This window comes from Amphiura filiformis, chromosome 18, assembly GCF_039555335.1.
Source record: "Amphiura filiformis chromosome 18, Afil_fr2py, whole genome shotgun sequence".
Taxonomy (NCBI): domain Eukaryota; kingdom Metazoa; phylum Echinodermata; class Ophiuroidea; order Amphilepidida; family Amphiuridae; genus Amphiura; species Amphiura filiformis.
In genome coordinates, this window is record NC_092645.1 from 29,720,344 (window position 1) to 29,745,395 (window position 25,052).

Here is a 25,052-nt window from a genome sequence, read left to right on the forward strand (position 1 = left end):
AAGAAAAAAACATTTATTAAGAATGTGAGATTGTAAATTTGTTTTGGAATAATGTTAATTCTATTTTGATACGGTATGTGGAGTGGGAATAGATTTAACTAAGTTTTCAAATATTTTGGGATTAATATCCTGACCCTTTTTATCATTCGTTTGGGAAACAGTATATTTATCGATGTAAACATTTGATATAGCTATTTTTGTAAATTTATTTGGTTGTTTCATATATTGACTGTGTCATTTGTCCTGCATGACGAAAATAAAATGGTTTCGGCATTAACTAACAAAAATCCTAGCAGGAATTTTTCTGACTGAGTTTCAGTTTATTAGATCTGACAAATAAAAACATTGCAATTGACTTAGAAAATTTCTTTTCACCTGCTTCATCACAGATAAGAATAAAACACTTATTTGTTGTGCGGATTGAAAACACTGATGACCGAATTAAAAAGACTAGTTTGCGTCGTGATTGGTTGCTGACCTGCGCAATACATCATCTTTAGTCTTTGTTGACAGGACGTCATACGCAAACTAGTCTTTTTAATTCGGTCTTCAATTATACACTACTTACCTGAATTTGAAGTCAAAACAGTAACATTTATACCATAAACACTTGATATAGTCCCAATGGGCTGTTCCATTTAAAATTCATATTCACACTACCACTTTGGTAGATTTTGGAAATATCTTTCACAAGTGGAGTATGAATTTCAAATGAAATGAACACATTAGGCAGTTCCTTTTAAATATCTGCGGAATAGGCTCTGAAAGTGTATGAAATTCTAATGGAATTGCCCAATGTGTTCATTCTATTTGAAATTCACACTCCCCGCGTGGAAATATTTCCAAAATCTTCCAGTGTGGATTTAAAATTAAATGGCCCAATAGGGCACCATATGTTAATGCTGGCAGACGGTTGAGTTTGCTATTTTACTCACTTAATTCAGTTTCACGCTAGTACTATACGGGATTCCATTACTACACGCCGGCCATACAACGCCACGCAGAAGGTCAGCATCTTTGTCAATTTTTGAGCTGACCTTTATTTCATCGCAATCACTGATTCGGAAAGTTTAGACAATACTTAAAAAAACAATTACCTATTTCAACAAAGGAACAATGAACAGTAGCTAAGGTAAACTGACAATATTATTTATATGGTTTCCTGCAGTAGAACGGACCCGACGCATATCGCGAATCCATTGGGTTTTTTTTTATACCGCAGGCCGCCGACCCAATTAGTTGCTATCAGCTAATCTGTTTTATCACGAGAGTGTGAGACTGATCAATAAACACCATCACATCAACTCAATACGAAGCCTACCGCGGTAAGCTGCCCGCACCCATCTAAAAATGCATAGTTTTATTCTATATTAATTTATAACTATAAACACATGTACATATTATTAACAATCATATTACAAAAATACTATCGAATGCACATCGAGAATATTCTTCCTATTCTTCTTCTCCTTCCCATGGCCTCCTTTTCATTTTGTTTATACTCAATGACTCCCTCCCCCCCTTTTTTTAAAACAACGTTTTGGTATAGGCCCCTACTTCGCAACGCCGGTAGGCACATACCCGTCATTTCTAATGTTGAGTGCCCCCCGCGTGTATCACAGTACCAGTTTCTAGAACCATACATACTGGCAGGACCTTCTTCCACATTGCAGATAATGTTTGGCCCACCAGATGGAGTAGTCGGAGATATATCTGACAACGGCGCACCAACCTTCAAGAGCAGAGTGCATAAGCATTAATTATTGTGTCCGATGGTTTACTGTACCCATTCACTCTTGTTGTCCCTAAGCTCTTGTGAACCACTGATTGGCCCATGTGGTTGTCTTTTATAGTGCCTAGGTGCCTTTATAAGTTCTTGACATATGTCACTCCTCATGGAAACAAAATTGATATGATACAAAATATGATGGAAGTGATTTTCCGATCTCTTGAAGTCACAATGGTCAAATGTTGTTATCAATAAGATGGATTCTTATTATGCTAATATTGTTAAAATCAAGATCTTACATACCTATGATAGCATTGTTAGAATTATGCTATCAACTGATAATTGCATTATTATAATTGAAGACAAAATTAAAATAAAAAAGACTTGTTGACGTCCTGACAACCAGACCAAAAATGGCGTACTGTACAGGCGGTCTTCAATTATAGAATCAGATGCTATCTACTGATAGCATTATTAGAATCAGATGCTGAAGAAATTTTTAAAAATGTATATGTATAAACATATTTAACAACGTTATAATAATCCACACCTTGACCTTTCCCAGATAACAATGCTCCGTTGGCCCAACGTTGGTCCAACATGTTTAGATTGTTGGGCCAACGTTGTCTGTCTGACGTTGGATCAACTTTTTTTCCTGATTGGCCCAACGTTGCCTCACCGTACACATTTACGTTGGGCCAGCGCTGGGCAAACGTTTGTCTAACCAATATCGCTCCATGGACAAACGTCTGCCAACGTACGGCCAACGTTGAGCCAACATTGACCAAACTAATGTTTCTCCTTGATCAACATTCTGCCAACATTAAGCCAGCATTGGCCCAATGTTAATCCAACATTGGCCCATCATTGATCCAACAAATTACTTTCAACATTTTGCCAAAGTCATTTCAATGATGGATCAATCATGCCAATATTGAACCAACGTTACCCCAACGTGTGGCCAGACCTTTTAGACACAATTCTTTACACAAGCTCAATAATACTTATTTTCTCAGTCTGAACTGAATCATTTTAATATCTGACAACTCTACAGATAAAATACACATCATTCAACTGTGCCAATTTTTCATCTTGAAAATGTACATTATAACTGCTCTTTCAGTCAATTGTTATTTTTAGAAGTGACTTTGCATGTACCATGTACAGAAATTGTTTCTATTCCAAATTCTGCACCACCGATATCTCTTTCGGAATCTATTATAATAAGCGAGATTATAACAAGTATGTGACCAGCTCCAACAAAACCCAGCTTTAAAAATGACATTCCCATAAAAAAAAAATCAATTTTGGAATTCTTTAAAATTTCATGGTATTTGACTTTGGGACTGAGTGGACTTTCAAATCCTTGAAAGTACTTCATCACATGCATACATGTGACGTTGGCACGACGTTGGTGCAACGTCGGCTCAACAACCGCAACCGTGCCGGCGAATGCCAATGTTGGCCCAAACCAGGTCTGGCTATCTGGGTTATATAGTACTGTAACTTAAATTTTAATTCATCTGCAGAAACATGTATAGACTAAACACATATACACCCACACACTCTTTATTTAAATATAAACCATGAGCTCTTTGCAATTTTAAAAGAAAAGTTTCCTTTAAAAGCACTGGGTAGGTTCGTATCCATTTGATTCTATTTTCGTGATTGTTATAGTTATCACAACTAATCGCATATTAGTAGTAGTTTATATTAGCCAGGGTCTCATTATGTACACCAATATATGTATCTTGTTTGCATTTTTCTTCAAACCAGGCTTGGTTTAGCCGTTCATGTTTTGGAATGTCTTCTTTCCAGTATTCTTTGCTCGTCACCCCTCCATGTGTCTGAAATGTAAAATAATCAGTACGTTATCAAAAACAACGAAGCGCTGGCACTGGCCTAAAGAGGATATAAAACACACGATTTTCGGTATGAGCCAACGGGCTATTCCAGTTGAAATAATGCCACATCCCTTTTAATCACTCGTGGCACAGCTCTGATTCAGAACAGTAGTATTTTGTTGATTGCTATTGACAATTTTTACAATCGGCCTGAAATATTCAAAAAAACTCTTCCACAGACTGAACAAAAACATCAAAGTGCTCCGAATTTAATTTAACTAATAACTAATAATATCTTGTTTTTGGTACATGTTGTAAGTGACCTCACTGCCAAAATACGATTTGATACAACGGAAGCGATAAAAATCGTAGACTTACATGATATGTGTACCCGTCTTACGAGATTAGCTCGATATGCAAGTGTTATGATTATGTTAAAACAGATTGTAATCAAACATTATGACCAACGTATTAGACTATACCATAGTCGAATTTTGACTTAAATAAAAATATGTTATTATTAATCATGATGAACGCATCCTGTTGGAATTCAAAATTATACTGATGTGTATTATAATGAATAGTAAAATGGTCATAAAGAGATTATATAATTAGTGACAGTAAGAGTAAGTATACTTATGCAACATATGGCTCACTTTAATACTGAACAATTCTAATTTTGGAATCTACCAGTTTATTCGCGACAGCCCGTGTAAAAAATCCGACTATGGTCGTGCGCTATGAATTGGGGGCCAAATGCGTTACATACTAAAAATTCAACAAGTTGCATGTTTTTGTACTTAAACTGATCTAATTCATATTCTGTTCATCAAAACCCTATAAAATTATATATCACTGTAAAGTTTAGAGCACCAGGAATACACACATGCAAACATTTGGTCAATATACAGGGTGCCACAAATGTCATAGGGTGGAAAAGTTAAATGTTGGTTCAAAAAGTATACAATTTTGTTCCTCTCTTATACTAACATAAACACCTGGTCTGTTAAAACCTTTTTAGATGTGCTAATAACATTGTAGACTTAAAAAGAAGCAAATTTGTAATAATGAATTATGTTGCCTAACTGAGATACAGGGTGTTCAAAAGTCGTACAAAATTTTTATGATTTTTATTATATTTTCAATCAAAACTTTTTTCCTTCATGTCCTACACAAAAACCAATGGGATATTTGAATTCCTCATCAAATATCCTTCTAAGAAATGATAACTTTTACAGAAGTAGGGTAACTTATTCAAGAAATATGACATTCAGAACATTTTGGAGCATAAATGCATGCTTAGTACAGTAACGTATATAGGAAAAGCCTAGAACCCATGACACAGAATGCAGCACATTAAACTACAAATTAAACTATAGCTTAAAGTAAAATTGGTCACATTACCTACTAGACATATATACCAAAACAATGGTACCGTACATAATCCATCTCAATACCTTGCTGGGTTATAAAGTTACAGTAAAAAATATATTTGAGATTCACCACAAAACAATATTCCCTATACTTTAACACATGCCTCATCCGTAGGCTCCTCGTCCGTAGGCTCCACCACCCCTGACTTAACATCCTTTGACTGGCAATATCTCACAAAGTACAAATAGTATGAAAGTTTTACCTTCCACAATTTTAGCCAGATTAATTAGCAAGAAAATAAGACCAAAACCAGTTCAGTACACCTATCCGTTCTTGAGATCTGTGACAAAATGTTTGGGAAACAAAATGTAACACCGTCACCTTTTCCTATACCCCAATTCATAGCGCATGACCCTATGTACTTTGACTTTTAAGCAGAATTTTACCCCGAGACTTCGTTCTCTAAAACACACTGTCAATCATACTTGTTTATGATGGTTTATCAATCAAATTTAACCACAAGCACTAAGCATGGTGGTACCCACTTTCGCGCCAGCACGAAAGCGCAGCATTCCATAGATAGTTGTGTACTAATAGTTGGTTAATGGTAAAATCTATCAATTGCACACAACTTAACAAATCAGAGTTTTATGCTTAAATGTAATAGCCAGAGTATGCAAAATGGGCAAGTGGACTACGGAGAAGTCTAGACCAGTATTAAACTAGTGGCAAATGGTGGTCATAGACCACAAACCTAGCTGGGGCATGTTAGTGTTTTGGAGGTACCTGACTCCTGCACCAAAAATGTTCCACTGATCATGAGATTTGTTGTCACAGAGTTTGAGTCCCATACGACTTACAGATGCCCAGACAATTAAATTTTACGATTTGACCCAGATGACCTTTGACCTGACCCCTGCACAGTGTTCCCCTGGTCAGTAAGTTTGTTATCACAGAGATTGAGCCCCGTACCCCTTACAGATGTCCAGAAAATGCATTTCGAAAATTTGACCTCTGCATGACCTTTGACCTGACCCCGTGCAAACTGTTCCCCGGTTCATGAGATTTGTTGTCACTGAGTTTGAGCCCCATACCCCTTACAGATATCCAGAAAATGAAATTATAAGATTTGACCCCAGTTAACCTTTGACCTGACCCCTGCAAAGTGTTTCAATATGTTCCTCTGATCATTAAGTTTGTTGTCACCAAGTTTGAGCCCCGTACCCCCTTACAGTTGTCCAGGAAATGCATTTCTAAAATTTTACCTCTGCATGACCTTTGACCTGACCCCTGTAAAATGGTCCCCTGGTCATGAGATTTGTTGTCACCGACTTTGAGCCCCATACCCCTTACATATATCGAGATAATGCAATTGTAAGATTTTACCCCCTTAGTGACCTTTGACCCCAATTCCGTGTGCAACTTATGGGCACTGTGTAAAGGCGATGCACGTGTGTAAGTGACATCATTGTGCTATGTAATATGTGGCAGAAGAAGCCTTTTGAAGGCATTGGTTATAAACCGGAAATGCCCCCTTTATGACCTTTGACCCCAATTCTGTTTGCACCCTATGGGCACTGGATATAGCCATTACATATGTGCAAGTTACGTAATTGTATGGTGTAACATGTAGGAGGAGAAGCATTTTGAAATTACCTAGTTTTTGTTGTCCATTATAATATTAATGCATATTTGGTAGTGTATTAATATTGTGCAAGGTTGCCGAATTCGACCACATTGGCTTAAAACTTTCAGAGGGTATGTACGGTGGGGGGGTTATAGTATGTTTTTATTTTTTTTTCTCCTCAATATTATTGTTCAGTACAGTTAACTCCATATGAGGGGGTCCTCACATTAAAAAGTAAAAAATTTGCCAAATAACACCCCTCCCTATTAACAGCTGATCAAGTTTACCATAGGCTTTGGATGAAGTCGTCTCAGTTGCAGTCTATTTAAATGCTCTCCCAAGGAGTCCTTTAACCTGGTCACGTGATCAGTAGTAAGACAGTGGCCACACAGAAGACATTCCTGATATTAATAAATGAAATATTCGAATGTATTATATAAACAATTCATTATATTCTTGCATTTGTTTTTAAATTAAACATAGTTTGTTATTACTTTGGAATGAAATTAATTTGAATAATACGTCATAATTATGTAAAAAAAGGTGCATCTGAAGTACTAAAAGGTGCATCTCTCGGCGCCTTGAAAATAAAACCTTTACCAATTTGAAATAGATATTGTTTAAAAAAATGATTGATAAAATCGACTAATTGGTCAATTGATTAATCTATCGATCGATTGTCAATCAATCAATTGGATGATAACTTCAAAGATTGATTGAATATAAGATTTACTTTCAAACTAGGTTTATCTGCCTGCACTCACAGTATTCCATAAAATAGTACTCAAAAGTAATTAATTATGGACTTTGAAATTCAACGAATCGATTGAACGGTTGATTTGTAATGTTTTTATACTTTCATATTAGTACAACTTCAATTGTAAAACACTAAATGTTGGCCCTAATCAACCAATTTATTTATTTATCATTGATTAATTAACCCTTTGCGCTCATTTTAGTGATACAATTTTTACCCCAGCACCTTAACCGGGGGTATAACTGACCATCAAAGATAACCACAAAGGGAGGGGCGTTGGTGAGGCCCCAATGATTTTCATTTTGCTCTTGTGAAATTATTCCAAGAGCTACTAACTTTTTACTTGTTAGTGACTAGGTGGAAATATTCATTAAATGTGCATGTTTAATAATTAATGTTATAATTCGAACTAACAGCGATTTTCAAGTTAGATCATTTTATCAAATCTGCTTTGTAATTGATAGCTGTTACATGTAAAATGAGAATACATGAACACTTTACACTTTACACTTCTTAAACATTTCACAAATTTGAACACTTTACACATCAATTTATGTGCACACTTTTATCTTACCTCCAATGAGCATGACTCGCACATTGGTTTATAACACAGGGCTTTGGACACGAGGACGTTACTACTGCGTAATCTGTTGAAAATTAAAGACCACGAAACATATTCAATTCTATTATGTGTTAGAATGATATCGGTTGTGCAGGTTATGGGCTCATTTCAGACTTTGTAGGTTAAGGTGATACTACACCCCTTGATAAATTTTTGACTATTTTTGCATTTTTCTCAAAAAAAAAAAAAAAAAAAAATCAGTGGTAACAAAACTATATGTATATTATAGGGGCAATGGATCCAGTTACTACACTGTAATTTCAGTGACTTAAGACAAGTGGTACATTATTTATAATAAGAAAAGAGGTACGGTACCGCTAGAATGTTCCCCAGGGGAATGTTCCTCATTTCTCATTTCTATTATAATGAACCACTTGTCTTGAATCACTGACATTTCAGTGAAGTTATTGGATTCCTTTCCCCTATAATATACACAACTTTTGTTACCAGTGTGTAGTTATTTTTTGAGAAAATGCAAAAGTAGTCACACAATTTATCAGGGGGTGTAGTACCACCTTAAGGAGTCGAACCTGTACTTTTTACAGGACGGAGTGCCCATCTCTATTTCGTTAGCGATTAGGCCAGACTTCACCAGAGGTTGTTTAAATGTAAGCCCAGAATACATTGCAGCCACTGACAGCATGTTTGAGAAACACATGGTTATTTTCAGAAAATATCATGCTGGGCTCCTGCTGTGCATGGTCAAGGTTGTTATACAACAAAATAAGCTATGGGTCTGCATGCATGCATGTGCAAGAAAACTTTGCTGGTTCCACCTTCTTTTCCCAAGCATTTAAAATATCTAAAATTGTTTTAAAAACACACGACTTTTTAACTTTCTTGGTAGCAATGTACAAACATTACCCGTACCCAATTATCAATTCAAAACATAAAAGTCGCGATGAATATTCCATCAAAACTACTGGTTCTTATTTTGTACATAAATTTGAATGTGAAATGGTGTTGAAATGGCTCCTTTATCACATTGTACATAATATCATACTGCATGCTGGGATTACATTGAATCAACCTCTGAGACTTCACCGTGAAATATTGCTGCACTCTTATTTCGCCAATTAAAAAAGTCTTAAACAATCTTAATCAATCTTAAACTCGTGTTAGTTACGTGGTCCTCTCGTCGAAACATTGGTTAAGGGCCCTTAATTTTCTTGTTGTTTAAGGCTCAAATCGATAGTTGGTTAAAACTTTTAACCAATAAATGTATATAGCACTTTAACCAGCTGAAAGTTTAAGTGCTTAACCAACTAGGTTGTTTAAGGTCTTTTAATCAATATTTGCTTAATAACTCTAAACAGATAATGATTTATATGTTCTATTTTATCTAAGGATTGTTTAAGAAATACAACTGCTTAATCAATGGTTGTATTAGATTTAATTATGATTTGGACTTTCTTTCTTTCTTTTTTTTAAAAATTTTATACTGAAACATAATTCATGATAGATTTGAAGTCATCAGATCTTGGTCAACTGTGAGATTCGTTCAAAAATACAATTTCATGCATAAAGTTGTTGTTTTTATCAGTTCAACCCGCTATGTATCCGGGCAATGTATCCGAGTAAAAAATTAAAATCTAGTAAGCCTTTCTCTCTCGCATGCATTACGATACAATGCTAAAATACAATACATCAACGCTAATAAATTCACACACTCGATACGGTATCCAGCATACCAATACTTCAATGCATCTCGTCTACATTGTAAGCTATTGTGCGTTATATGGCCAAAACTGAACATAGCGGTACACACATTGGTGATATACATAATGTACCGTGCACGTAGAACAGTACAGTACAGTATCGCTAGAATGTCAATCCCAATGACGTTGTTAAATCTAGCAAATGAACGCATCAATATCCATCATTTATGTCTCAACGATGTCTATGCATAACTTATCAAACGAATCTCGAGTTTGGTGCAACCTGATTGACTCAAACCTACCTATTTAAACGAAGTTTCATAAGCAGCACGACCAGCATTCACTCGTGGCCGCCATTTGCTTTTGTCATTTTAAACAATAATTGGTTAAAATTCCGTGGCGCGAGATGTATCGTTAAACAGGTAAAGTACAATTCCACTAAACATTACACAGTTTAACGCCTTTTAACGTAACCTTTATACGCTCGAGTTTAACAGTCTTTTAACATACGTTAAACTTTGCCGATTAAGCGCAAAATCACGCCTTTGAACATTAATTGTTTAAAAATCTTAATTTTTTCTTCTTATACTTGGCGACTGTTAACTGCCGGAACAAGAGTGTGTGGGGGATTGTCACACATCTTCCACAGCGAAAATGTTACTTCCTAGCATTTAAGAATACCAGTACCCATTTACACACCTGGATGGAGATGTCAGTAAATCTAGATAAAGTGACCCTACTCAAGGGCACAACACGATGGCGTCGCAGGGGCTCGAACCCGTAACCTTCCGATTATGAGTTGGAACCCGTACTGCTCGGTTACCTTGCAAGTTAGTTGTTTTGTTACCAATGTAGGCCTATATACGGCATATTTTCAATCGTGAGTGGAATACGTCAAAGTGGCAGATTGTCTTATTCTTGGCAGTAGTGTCACAGTAGAGGAATATCAGGCACATCAGATTGGCCGTCCTTTTTCTTGACTCAAAGGCTGACAGTAAAATAGTTAACTTGGTTGTTGGGAGTGGCTTTCTTTTCCTTGTTCTTTGTCTTCAAATCTGTTTCACACTTCTCTTTCCATACAGGCTAACATTCTTATACAGGCTTTTAGCCCGGTTTGAGCATTTTGTTTGAGCCTGGTCCCATCAGGGCCCAAGCGTGTCTCCACACGTAGCGACCGTTTAAACACACAAACAAACAAACCCTACCGCACAACACCCACACATCACTGTACCACCCCAACCCCATCATCATGAGATTGAGACATTAAGTCATATTAAACGTCCTCACCGGTTACCGTGAGCACCACGACCACCTATGTCAGCTCCGAGAATATGCAGCACATTAAATAAAACGTGCTCGGATCTAACGGTTCTTGGGTGACGTAATCCCTGGAAATTCAGTTCAGGAGATGCGTTGACCTAATATGTAGCGAAACATCAGATAATAGTGAATCATTCCTATTGAGAATCTGTTCAGGTTCTCATGCTAGAAAACACGTATAGTTTGGGACTACAGATCTATCGGTGCTCCGATATGTATCGATGGCTCTTTATATCGTACACTGAAAATGTAATAAATAATTTGTTTCAAGTATAACAATGAGCATTTATTGTCATGTTATCGGGTTTTTTTAAACGTTCCAGTTACGATTAAAAAAAGAGTCATCGGTACCTATCGGGGCGCCGATGGTACTATATATGTGACGTGTCATGTCAAAAGGCACTTTTGGGCAGGATCGTAAATGGAGAAATAGCCAAAAATCTGCCAGGGGGTATTTTTTCAGAATTTGGGTTTGTTGCGAATGTGTGATGTTATTAATGTTAAAAATATTGTCTGATAGTTTCAGACCGGAATATAACTGGCATCTTCTATATTTTTTGAGATATTTTTCAAGATAATTCCTACTCTCAACATTGTCAATAATATTTTTAAAGGCCGATATCTCAATTTCCAATTTTATAATACCATAAGTTTCGAACTAAATATCTTCGCTTAGGAATGTCCGATTGCTTCACGGAAAACGGCGCTGTAGAGCAAAATATCTCTATATTTAAGATATGTAAAAACCTCAAAATTGATAGCCTGCCCAAAAGTGTCTCCTTTTGACATGACACGTCACATATTACCAAACTAAACGTATTCCGATTGCCTGCTCAGGAAACACTGCCGAGCCAGGCAGCATGTTGCCTGCGCAGGCACCGTGGGCTGTGGTAACTCTTTCGAATTTGGCAGACTAACAACTATTACTTTAGCCCTATAACGTGTCAATGATGATTTTATAAAAGATAGAGGTTTTACTCTTACACACATGAGCTAAATTTTACTTGATAATTTTTGTTTTGGCGTTCTTATAAAACTGCACCATTAAACCCGTGTATCTGGCGGAAACTCAAACAAAAGCAACAAAACTATATCCGCAATATAGTGAACACATGCTACCCCCATTCAGTAAAAATCTATAAATTGTAACATTTTCCCTATTCAGTAGTTACAAACTGGTACCATCAGGAAAGTTTCGGCAAGGAATAACCGACCAACACAAACAAAGGAGGCTTCAGAACACTGTCACCAAGCCCGGGCACCAAGCACGGTGCAACAGGACGACACCAAAAAAATTCAACCAGTCATATGAATTGTCAATGAATGTCAATACATTTCGAGACATTTGGATTATACTAATACTATACATACCTCGAGTAGGTAAACTTGCATATTAGATCCAAGAATAAAATCCCATCTAGTGAATTCGAAGAAATTACAGCTGACAAGACAAAACATTGTGATAGAGTGTTTAGAACCCGGTTTAGAAAATAACTGTTTCGTAAACAGATGCACCAGTAGGATCGTAAAAAAAAGTCAATTTAATTTATGTTTGACAACTTGAAATCCACAAATTATTTACTCACATGACATTGGCCTTTTCCATCCAGGCTGATGGCTTGATCACAAGCGATCTTCACTATTGCATTTCAATGTTTAATTTTAATGCAATCTCTCTTATCGGGATCAAAGTTTTAGCAGTGGAATACGACAAGAGCCGTCGTCGCTCCATCATATGTTGAAGGGCTGGCTTTGATCCCGAGGAGTGAGATTGAATCCAAATACTACGCGAGAATGTAGTGGAACAGATATTTTATGATCAAGCCTTCAGCCTGGATGGTGAAAATTCAAGTCGTATGAGTAAAATAAATATTTTAATTTGTCAAACAAAAATTAAATTAATAAAATAAACTACACACATTTATGCGTGTTGTTTCTCAAGCAACGTTTTAACGGATTAGAATAAAATGCACATTGTTGCTAGCCTCTGTTCTGCCAATATTAGAGAGATTGCGATGCTACACGGACGTACATTCATGAGACAAACATTCATACGTATCACTTTATTATAACTCAATAAGCACAATGACCAGCATTCTTTCATACAAATAAAATTCCAACTCGCTCCAGATTCTAGCCACATTGTCTTCTAGGGCCAACCGAGGACAATAAACAAGGTGGGTGTGTGTGGGTGTGTGTGTGTGTGGGGGGGGTGTATGGTCCCGTTGACTTTACGAGAAAAGTTCTAAATTGGACTAAAATGTGATCAGTCGGAACTCGGAAATTGGTTTGAGATATAGCCATACAAAGGAAATATTTCCTTTTGTTTCCTGTTGTTTTGGAAACTATTTAATTGCTCATATCTTTGGCACTGGTTGTTTAATTTCAATGGGGTTTTCTGCAAAATCCAGATTTGTTAATGCTTTTTACTATCCTATAAGAAACTGAAAATTTAATATTTCCCAGTTCCGACTGATTTTGCTTGATCGCATTAATGAGACTAATTGAGGCCTAAACCCATGCCAAAGATAAATGCGCATTACAACTTTTGGGTAACTTTATAACGGTATTTCGAGTCTGAGAGTCCCCCTCTTTCATGTTGTTCTCTGAAGTTGTAAGTTGACATCGGTATGTAACATGTCCAGGGGAATAATTATAGTACATTTTAACAAAATAAGCCAAGTACGAATGTTTCAGTCCAAAATTAAGGCGGAAGGGTCATATGCTAAAAAACTACTCTTACGTGATAATATGCTGTTGTGTCAATACATTAAAAAGTGTGTGTCTCCGTGTTCCAAAAACATGCCTTCGCCACTATTTAACCTCCACTCCCATACGCCTATGATCATGTTTTCTCCAACAAAAGACATAGATTTGTGGAGAAAAAAGCCCACAAATATAGGAATAGTAATAGAAACAGAAGTAGTGACAAAGTCGCATTACGTATTGTGCAACGATCCTTACCTAACAGTTGGCTTGAATCCATGGTACATTTTCCGATATTCTTGTAGCATTATATCCCTTCCGCTGTACAAAACGGATCGAATAGCGTCGTAAATCTGGGCGTGTATCTTCGATATATTATGACCTGCATAGAATAGATCCCGGGAACAGAGATATCGATTATTAAGGAACAAATCAGTGAAGGGAGATAGAGAAACGGGGAGACCGAGACAGGGAAAGTGGGAAACTTATGAAGTACAAACAACATCATTCATTTTTATAATACAGGGTGTCTTATCCGACACATAAAGTTTGGGTATTTCAAAGCCCGAATCTAGCATGACCGAACAGCTATTTTTTATGTCGCGCATATCTAGGCATTAACAGTTGAAATCTAGGCGATAACGCTGACGAAACTTCGGCCAGGCACAAGTGACCTGGTGAACGAAGGGGGTCGCCGTAGATAGCTGGTCTGGAAATTTTTGCAGGACAGTCAAGTGTATCCAACAATCGGGCTTATCACCCTGATCGGAACCGACTGTAACGAGGTCTTTTGTCATGGGTCATCTGCCCCGCCATTACCAGGTGAGCCACGGGGAGAGCGGAATTTTTATTTTTGTTGGTCCTGCGGGGAATTGAACCCGGGACCTCTTGCACAAAAGGCAAAGACCTTAACCAGTGTGCCACGCTGCTCCCGCTATCATGATATTTCTTTGATATTATCTTTAATTGTGACAAAATATTTTATTCTTGAAATAATAATAATTGTGAAAATGCCTCATTTTCAATTCGTTCCGCGGATTCAAATTAAATCAATGATCTGTATCATGTATTGTCACGGTGTTTACGATGTGTGACACCGTGGAACAGATTTACAATTAGGTGTGATTTCCAAATTGCTATAAAAAAGAACGGGCCAGTCAATTGACAAAATTCAAAAGGTGTGTGCTGGCTGTTTTATTTTTAAGTTGAATTTGATTCCGGCAATAAGATAGCTAAACATGAAAGTTTCTTACGATATATTTCTTTTGGTACACTCTATACCCAGCAAGCACAAAAACGTTTTTAAAACGTTTTAAATAAGTTATATTTTGGGTTTTGGTTTAGGTAAAAACGTTTTAATAACATTAAAATGTTGGGTTATATAAAGGTCATGAAATCGTTTTAAAACGTTTTGTATGAAAACACACTACAACAATATTTTTAAAATGTTTTCGAAATGTCACTGCAAACTATTTTTACAAACATTTTTGGCCAAGTATATTGTCAACACTTAAATAACATTATGTTAAAATATTTGCACCCAGCAAACACAGAAATGTTCTTAAAATGTTTTTTACAAAACGTTCTAATAACATTTAAATGTCGGGTTATATAAAGGTCGTGAAAACATTTTAAAATCGTTATTGTAAATATTTTGAGCACACATTTTTTGCAAAATGTTTTTTCAACCCCAAAATAACGTTCTGTTTAGAATGATTTGTACCAAGTTTTCAAAAATGTTTTTGGAATGTTATTAAAACGTTTTTATACCCTTTATATAACCCGACATTTAAATGTCATTTTCTGTAAAACATTTGTATTTGCTGTGCAGTAAATTACCAACAAATGTTATTTAATGTTATGAAAACGTTTTATACCATTAATGTACCCTTTATATAACCCGACATTTAAACGTTTTCTGACAACCTTTTATAACCGTTTGCGAATGATGTCGAAAACGTTTTTTGTTTGCTGGGTATAAAGTACAAGGGTCCCAACAGTAATCTTTTTATTCTCAATAACATTATTAATTTTATATAGCCTTGACTGCAGAATGATTTATTAAAAAACAAAATTACAGTTTACTCTGGATGTTGCAACAATATAATTTAATAAACCTGTCAATCCGACAATCCCAGACAATGTTTGCAAAACCTTAATGCTCAGCATAAATTATATGAAAAATAAATGTAACCTTTACAATCTTGTCTGTTACATAAAAACCGACAAATTATAATTTCTTTACCGTACCTGCGTCCGATATGTAACTTGTTATCATCTGCCCTTTGGTGTATCCTGCTTCATAATGGCGCTTCATTTCCGGAAACTGAAATGAAACGGAGGAGAGTTGTAAATTTTAAAAATGAAATTTAAACATCAACCTGCTGTAGACACTGATCGCCCTTTGCATGGTTCCGCCATCTTGCTCCGAAACGAGGTTCCCCCTGCAAACACATGCGCAAAATGTGCCTCTTTGTTTCTCACGCTTTTCTTGCATCGCTTCAGATGCATTGCGTGCATTAGACAGGCGTACGTACATACAGCACGCACATTGTGGGTAGAACCTCTAGGTTTCTACAGTAAAATCCGATTTCTGATTTTTTGAATTTTTTTTTATTTATTTTTTTTATTTTTTGCTCTTGTAGAATTATTGCAAGCTATATCGACTAATAGTAGTTAGGTTGAACTAGTATTTTGCAGTCATGTTTAAGAGAAAATCAGGTAAAAATTCCATGCTCATAGAATTTTTAAGAATTACTACACCCTGTGGTAAATTTGTGACTATTTTTGCATTTTTCTCAAAAATAATAACACACTGGTAACAAAAGTTGTGTATATTATTGGGGCAAGGAACCAAATTACTACACCGAAATTTCAGTGACTCAAGACAAGCGGTTCAGTATATATGGTCGGAAATGAGGTACATCCTAGCGGTACCTTATTTCTTATCATAAATAACGAACCGCTTGTCTTGGGTCACTGAAATTCCAGTGTAATAATTGGATTCCTTGCCCCTATAATATACATAAGTTTTGTTACCACTGTGTTATTAGTTTTTGAGAAAAATGCAAAAATAGACAAAGATTTATCGAGGGGTGTAGTACCCCCTTAACCGAATCACAATTCTACGTATACGTTTGTACATAGCCAGAATTTTCCAATTTTGCTAGAGTATCCTCACAATATGACGCCATAGCGATATGCGAAGAACGTTTGTACTCAGTTTGGTATCACTGGATATAGGATATATATATTAGCTGGTTTTAACAACTCTCTTCGTGGTCCGTATTACAATATATGGCTCATTAGGACCAGGGATATGAGATGGTTAATATCATCATAACATTATTATGGTTATCATTGTTATCATTGTCATTGCCGTTATCAGCACCGTCAACTTTATCATTCGTGTCACCATAATAACCATCTTCATCATCATAGTCCATGTCATCATGATCATTTTGGTCATCACCATTATCATCATTAATACACGGTTGTTTGATCTGCTCATTTATTAATTTTTCGAACAAAACATTATTATATTGTTCAATTTTAGACCTGAACAATACCTACAACTTTCACACTATTAAAATGTATACTAGTATACATATATATTTTGTAGCAATTGTTAATATACTAGTAGGTTGTCGTTTCTTTATCGAATTATTCATCTTTCTCTGCTTTTTTGTGATAATTTACATTAATGTACAAATTGAGGGCGCTATTTACATATATTTTGAATTTAAATTAGCCAAAAATATGAGTTATACCTTACATTTCATGATAAAAAGGTTGTTGAAAATTCCTTTATAGTTTGTTAGTCTGTTTGCTGATGTTATAATACCATTATACAAGTGTCTACACCTTGTAAAGATGCAAACAAGGTAAATAGCTATTTATAGCTAAATAGATAAATGCGCCATCATTGTTTAACTTTTCTTAAAAACGACTCAGTTTTACATGCCATCAAACAACGGTGAATAATTGTAAGAGTAGCCTAACTTATCACAAACTTACGGTATGCGGTTGCTTGCTTTGTTTATGACCGTCTGTTACATACTTTCTGGTATGATTAAAATCATCAAGAGAGAATTTCGCGGGAGCAATTCTGTGGCTAAATTCATGTTGAATAATATAAAATCGCAATGGTTCTATAGAAGTAAATAACACGAAGACGCCTATCTGAAATGAGTGACCATGGATGAGGAATTGATCGGAAATAAATTCTTGGACGAGGATGTTCTGGTCAAGGTTCAAATCTGTAAAAATGAAGACAATTGAAGAATAAATATAATTTATTGTTTTCAACTATAATATTTAATGATAAACATGCTCAATATATTTGAGTTGTGGGGGTTGAAACTGACAAAAAAAACCCTAAAATCATGAAAAAATTAAGAGAACGAAACTACTTTTTAAAAGGTGTGTCGGTGTGTGTGTGTGTGGAGGGGATAGGTGTTGGATAAGTGCTGTTATCATTTGATTATGTGTAATGACTTTAGAGGTCATTTTTCCTTCCTTTTATCCTCCACTTTTCCACACAAACTTTTTCTAGCAAATTGGAACTTGATTCTCATAAGATGTTTAAGTTAGAAATAGTGATAATTAACCTTTTATTTCCTTCAATTGATTTCCTCTGTGGCTTTGGCCTTTTTCAATCCACAATTGGTGCTTGTATCTCGCTGACTTTATCTGAAAATAATATAAAGAGTTAATTTTATAGTTGTTTTATAGAGCGTGTTCATCAACATGAGTCGAACATTGGAGAACCTCATACACGTAGGGGTGCGTGCGCGCTGCTCATAAGGGTTAAAAGCTTAAAAATTCCAAACAAAAATTACAAAAAAAAACAAACAAAAAACGATCGCCTGACCGATACCCCTCAATCAGATTCTAGTGCTCCAATCTACAATCAATTGGCAAACATATTTCATTTGAGATAATGTACTGGGTTAAGTGTGCTATCCCGTGTTTCGGCAACTTTGTATGATTTAGGCTACAATATTTCATGTCAAATTTCTCCAAATTTCTCATGCACATGTAGACAGCAATAATGCCAAAAAAACACAAAAAACAACAACAACAACAACAAAAACAAAAAACAATCTGCTTCTTCTGTAGCGCTATGATGATTGTTTTAATGATCCAAATTGTGGGATGGCCAGCTTTGCCTCTATAAACGGCCCAATTCATCACATGATATTGGCCTGACTGTGACATTAATAATATCTGCCCTGAAATTGTTAATAGTAAAAGGTTTTGACTGGTCAAAAAAGTAACTTACATACGCACTAATATGTTCATACCTGATTCAAAAAGTGCATTTTATCTCTCGGCATAACAAACGTTTTAGGGATATATTTGCTGGGTTGAGTAGTGGTCAATACCATCTTGTTAAGCAAAAACCCATTCCTGGAAAATGATTAACCTGTGGAAGTAAAATAAAACACCTAAATGTTATCTTGATTGAGATATATATAAAACAAAAAAGATGATGACGATGGTTATGTCCCAAGTCAAAGGTAAGAACAATACCCAATAGACAGGAAAACGTACGCAGAAAATAATACTAATTTAGTTAAAAAAACACGAAGTCATTGCAGTGCATGGGAAGAAGTAAAAAAAGCAGATCCACCTACTTTACTCCGAGGAGGTATATTTTGTACATTTGTGAGTAGTTCTAGTTCAGGATGACGTGTTATAGTATTATGGCTGAATGGATACAGCTGAGTCCATAATAAATTCCAGTCTTCATCTGGCCTGGCATAACGGCATCCCATTCGTGATAAAACCGTCTGTATACAATGCTACCAATAGAAACGATAAAAAGACGCTTTCATTTTTGAACTTTATCCAATGTTTCTCTCTCTCTCAGTCTTTGTATTTAATTTTATGGTTTTTTTTTTCTCTGTCGAATCCGTTTCAACCTCTCCCACTCATTCTCTCACGGTCCTTACCTCTCTCCATTCCTCCATCATCCACGCTCATAACATTAGAGTATATGTGACGTGTCATGTCAAAAAGAGACACATTTGGGCAGGTTATCAATTTTAGGGTTTTTACATATTTTAAATAATGATATATTTTGCTCCACAACGCCGTTTTTCCCAATGAAATCGGACATTCCTAAGCGAAGATATTTAGTTCGTAAGTTATGGTATTATAAAATTGGAAATTGAGATATGAGCCTTTTAAAAATATTATTGACAATGTTGAGAGTATGAATTACCTTGAAAATGTCTCAAAAATACAGGATGCCAGTTATATTCTGGTCTGAAACTATCAGACAATATTTTTAACATTAATAACATCTCAAATTCGCAACAAACCCAAATTGTAAAAAAATCACCCTCGGTCAGATGTTTGACCATTTCTCCATTTACGATCCTGCCCAAAAGTGTTTCCTTTTGACATGACACGTCAGATATAAGCAACTTACTTCACCGGCTTTCGTAACAGTGCTACTATCAATTAAAACTTTCAATCGTTCCGGGATCTCTGCGAAGTTTACTAATGGTGCTTGGACAAACGCTTGTGAGCGATAACCCATTTCAACGTCTCTCCATAAGAGAACAACATGTAGACATAACCACAGGTCTATCAACGCGATCAACGCAATAATATAACAAATCGTTGATTTGTAAGTTCGTTGTAACAGTAAGAAGGGGTTAGCTCTTTCCAGTGGAACCTGCTTCGTTGAATTTGGCGCCGGGTAGTCAGAAGACTGAGAACGACGTTTTGTCTTTGCATTGGCTTTGCGCTTGTGATGGTTCGCCATATTTTCCAACATAGAGGTGGTAAAAATCCCGTTGTTGACTATACCTTGAAGACAATCAAAAGTGTTTGCAAAACGTTCTGAATGAGTGAACCATGACATTAATAGTTTCATAAAGGGCGAAAAGTGCTCGAGTGCGGAAATCGATGAGTAAAACAAAAATAATGATTTGAATGCACCAAGGAGTACTATTGGATGCAGAAGAAAATAAAAGTAGAACTTGGGCACTTCTACAGGTATGTTCATCAATTATTCATTGGCCAATCAGACTGTAAAATCGTTCACTTTGCGAAGTGAACAAATCTACTTCTCCTGCTGCGCTATGAGGATATTTTGACGTAGAACAAAGTACAGTTTTTCTGAAGTAATTTTATTGGTTAAAACGATATTGAAAGTTCAAATATTATACATTTTCAAAGTTTTTTACTACCTTTTCGAGGTTTTTTTTCCTGTGAAAGCTGACAAGTATTACAAAGGTCGGAATCTATTCTTTATGTTTCACCGTTGTTCATCACCGATTAACAACGATGAGTCCGCGTCTTCTGCGTGGTTTACATCGCCAGGGCAGCTGCCCGAGCGAAGTAAACCACGCAGACGCGAGCCGGAAACGGCAAATCTTTATCCGATACTTCCAAAATACCGAATTCAATTTGTAAGCGTGATACGCACACAGATTCCAGATATGACGAATTTTATGTGCTCACGCGTAACGCTGATATACGCTTACGCTTAGGAAGAGTTGTTGAAAGTAACATCAACTTTTCACGGTTGTTTGATCTGATCGGTTTTTACAAAACATTACATAATTTCCAATGCCTTTACAATACCAACATCACTCTAATATACATTTACATTTGAAGACCTGAGCGCAAGAAGACCGTAAGTCCACTTGGCCCCTCAACATGCATACACTGAAGTTACGTATAGTTTCTTAGGGTTTTATAATGCTTAATACGTGTTCCAGGGTGAAAAAAATCATGAAAGGTTGTGAAAGATTTGTTTTGGTCCCTGAACATGTATAAACTTTACCGAACTATACGAAACTATACGCAACTTGAGTGTATACATGTTGAGGGGCCAAGTGGACTTACGGTCTTCTAGCGCTCAGGTTTTCATTTTTAAACATATTTTTAACTTATTTTTTTTCTTTTCTTCATCAAATTTTTCATCTTTTTCTGCCTTTGGGGGATAACTTTTATTCTATAAGCTATATATTTGTGTGCAAACAGGCGGCATAGGACACGCGGCACGTGACGTTCGAGGCTGGTGAAAATACAAGGCTGATAGCCCCATTCAAAATACACGGTTAGTAGTTATAAATTGAAAAACAACATACTTACAATGTGGTACATTGTAGTACCCCAACGGTTTTAGAGTATGGTTAATTTGCTTTGACATCACATAACAAATTTAGAATTGTTTGTGAAGATTTCATGATTATGTGTTAATCCAATGGCGACGTCAAAAATGACGATATCGCATCCACCACCGCCTGTGTGCAAATTGAGGAGAGACATAGCTCCACCAGTGTTCAACTTTGTTTACAAATGAATACATTTCAACATGCCATTAAACAACCGTGTTTTGAAGTATGATATTTATGTTTGAAAAGATTTTGCACACCTATAGTGCAATAAGTGATGCTTTATAACACGCAATTTTACTTCCGATGCTTATCCTATAAAAAGATTGGCTGAGGCTTAAGGGACCTATAATGAGCGTTTATTGCGTTTCGACAGTACTTTTTGTTGGACATGAGAGCACCTCAGACCTATCGAATTGCATTCTGAATACGAAGCATGTCTTTCTGATATCAAATAATTTTCATTTTTGAAAATCACAATATAATACAAATTTTATGACAAATTATAAAAATTTGATATTTTCAAATTTTGATATATAACAGTACTCGAAGTAAATTATATAAATCTAATGACATATTCTTAAAGTGTATGTAGCAGGGAGGAAAAGCCGACGGTCAATTGAAAATTTTGACCTTTTATGTTGAAGATATGGATTTTTTCCCCAAAAGACCTATTTTTTTGGGTGTTTTGGGAAAAAAATCCATATCTTCAATACGAAAGGTCAAAATTTTCAATTGATCATCGGCTTTTCATCCCACCTACATACGCTTTAAGTATAAATCATCAGATTTATAAAGTTTGCTTCAAGTACTGTTAAATATTAAAAATATCAATTTTAATGATTTGCCATAAAATGTGTATTAAATTGCGAATTTCAAAAATCAAAATTATTTGATATCAGAATGACATTCTTCGTATTCAGAATGCAATTCGATATGTCTGATGTGCTCTAATGTCCCACAATAAATACTGTCCAAACGTTCATACCCCAGCCCTTAAAAATCTAATTACTGGAATAGAGGTTATCCACTTTACTCAAGCGTGACTTCTAACAAAAGGTGCTGGTTCCCGTAGTATTCCTCATTCAAACTAATTCAATGCACGACCTCGGAGTTACCTGCATAACTTTGGCGGGCGATTTTGAAATAGTCATGGTTGCACATGCAGGTACTTCTTTTGAAAGTCCTAAACAAGGTATAGGAGTCGCTGGTAGGATATGCAGCTTATAGAACACGGATAACCTCTACATGAACCAAAGTAGTTTTTGAAACTTTAAACTAAAACTTATGAAAGAAAACTATCATTTACCTTGCAATATGTTCGGTAATATAACGATCTGTTACCGTAGCTATTGCTGATTGTCACTTCACATCTGGATAACTTTTCACGAGTTGCACTTGACAATTGAATACGAAAATGCTTAAAATATTGACCTTGATGTTTCCATATAAGGGGCTGTACATTGATTATGAGGCCTGGGCCGATGGCGGGGGGTCAAGTTTCGGAAAGGTGGGCTCGATTTTGCACAAAGGCATGGGTCAGCTTTTAAATAAATATAGGAAAACTATGCAAGTGTTCCTTCTCGCTACACTCGCGTGTCTAGCATAATCTAGACCATTTTTGAAATTCTGTTCTTTGATTATGGGCCAGATTAAACCTTAGATTAAATGCACGGAACAATCTATGTTTACGCATATCTACACACGGCAAATCCACACAGGGGTGATCCAATAAGTTGTATGCACACACACAAACTTTAACTTTAACTCAGGTTTGCAAATTGTGATCGCAAAAATTTGGAATCTCCAAGGGGTAGGGGAGAATTTTTTACAAGCATATACGGGGACACCTTTTTTAATTTGAGCACACAGGGACAGATAATTATTGCACAGCCCCTAATGTATACGAACTCACCGCTACTTCACATGTTGACACCGTATAGAATTTCTAGCTGAATGCATGTTATGTGACCTATGATATTCACCGACTCGGAATGTTGGGTTAATACAACAGAAATGACATGCTTAGCTAGTTTTTCTGTGGTGCGGTCTCAATTCATTACACTCACCTGATTTTGGAGTACACAACATGTAGATCAATGGATACTGCAGAATAAAATGAGCAGTAGTACTGTATGTATTCAGTTAACTTTGACAGGATTTGTTTTTAAGGGTAGACGAGGTATTGTTGCATGTTGGTCGAAGCAACCTAAAAACCATTATCTAGATCAATATATTATTGAAAAATAACACCTTAATTTATTGTTGTTAATGAGTTATGTACGTTTGACAAAAGTGCTGTTGTTTCAGCCCTCTTTACAACGTAATTCAAGAACCGCAGCACGTATAAAAGTATATCTGTGATATTTTAATTCTTCTACACACTCGCTATGAATTGAGCAATGCAGTTTTTGCCAAAGCTCACTACCATTCGTAGGAACTGTGAACTACCAAATCACAACAGTTTAAAATAATTAATAACCTTAAGACAAGACATGTGAACAATAAGATGAAAGTCATGAACAAAAGTTCAGACTCAGACTAAGTATAAAAAGTATGATCGATAGGTACCTTTCTTTCCCATTACACAATGCACCGCTGTCACTAGCCCCAAGCCTACACCCATCGTATGTGTGAGTTACGGCTTTTCACAATCCTTACTCACACACGCATGTACATTAAAAATACATGAATACGAGTTTTGAATTGGTTGTTTTGATATGCTTACCTCACTAATATCTAACCTCAGACAATACTTACACTCATTCGTTTTGCTTTAATGTTGTCACAACATATTAGGGAGCAGTCTTAATCATTTGGTAGTAAGCATGCGTTAAGTAAACGGGAGAAAAAATGAAAAGAATTCCCGACAAACACAGATTAACTAGCTCAAGAAGCCATGTTTACATGATTCGCACATGATTTTTACGCCGGAACTACAATGACCTGTGAACTTTTATTCCTGAGTCGCAGTCGTTATTAACAGTTCAGAAATCCCGCTAGCCAAGTCCGGGTAGCCAATATAAACGAATTAAACGACGCGAAAGAGGCTAACCCACAAATGAGCGTAAGAACCCATAATATCAATACGACTAAGAGAACTAGATCTACATTATCATATAAGTGCAGTCACTAAAAGGAATAAAAATAAACATGTATTGTAGACAAAATTATATTATTTCATATAGAAACAACCTGTCGTGTTTAAAATATTGCAACTGAATATAAATGAGACATAGCGCTACTGCGTGTAATGATATTGTAGTTCGTGACAAAT

The 25,052-nt window shown here is 35.9% G+C and overlaps 1 protein-coding gene across 4 annotated transcripts; it reads right to left on the reverse strand.

The window, feature by feature from the left end:
- Positions 1-2,259: 2,259 nt before the first annotated feature.
- On the reverse strand, positions 2,260-23,915 carry LOC140140110 (probable tubulin polyglutamylase ttll-15). 4 transcript variants are annotated; one of them, XM_072161939.1, is made up of 13 exons: positions 23,845-23,915; positions 20,077-20,459; positions 19,277-19,444; positions 18,944-19,065; positions 18,248-18,329; positions 17,655-17,896; positions 15,888-15,963; positions 13,896-14,019; positions 12,303-12,372; positions 10,899-11,029; positions 7,906-7,978; positions 6,862-6,975; positions 2,260-3,576 (listed from the first exon to the last, which is right to left on the reverse strand). In XM_072161939.1, exons 4-13 carry the CDS (start codon positions 19,025-19,027, stop codon positions 3,427-3,429), a joined length of 1,146 nt encoding a protein of 381 aa, XP_072018040.1. In that variant the 5' UTR covers positions 19,028-19,065; positions 19,277-19,444; positions 20,077-20,459; positions 23,845-23,915; the 3' UTR covers positions 2,260-3,426. The 4 variants fall into 4 exon arrangements, with proteins under 4 accessions (XP_072018040.1, XP_072018038.1, XP_072018039.1 ...); XM_072161937.1 differs by lacking the exon at positions 23,845-23,915 and adding an exon at positions 23,085-23,202; XM_072161938.1 differs by lacking the exon at positions 23,845-23,915 and adding an exon at positions 21,753-21,873.
- Between the last annotated feature and the right edge of the window lie 1,137 nt (positions 23,916-25,052).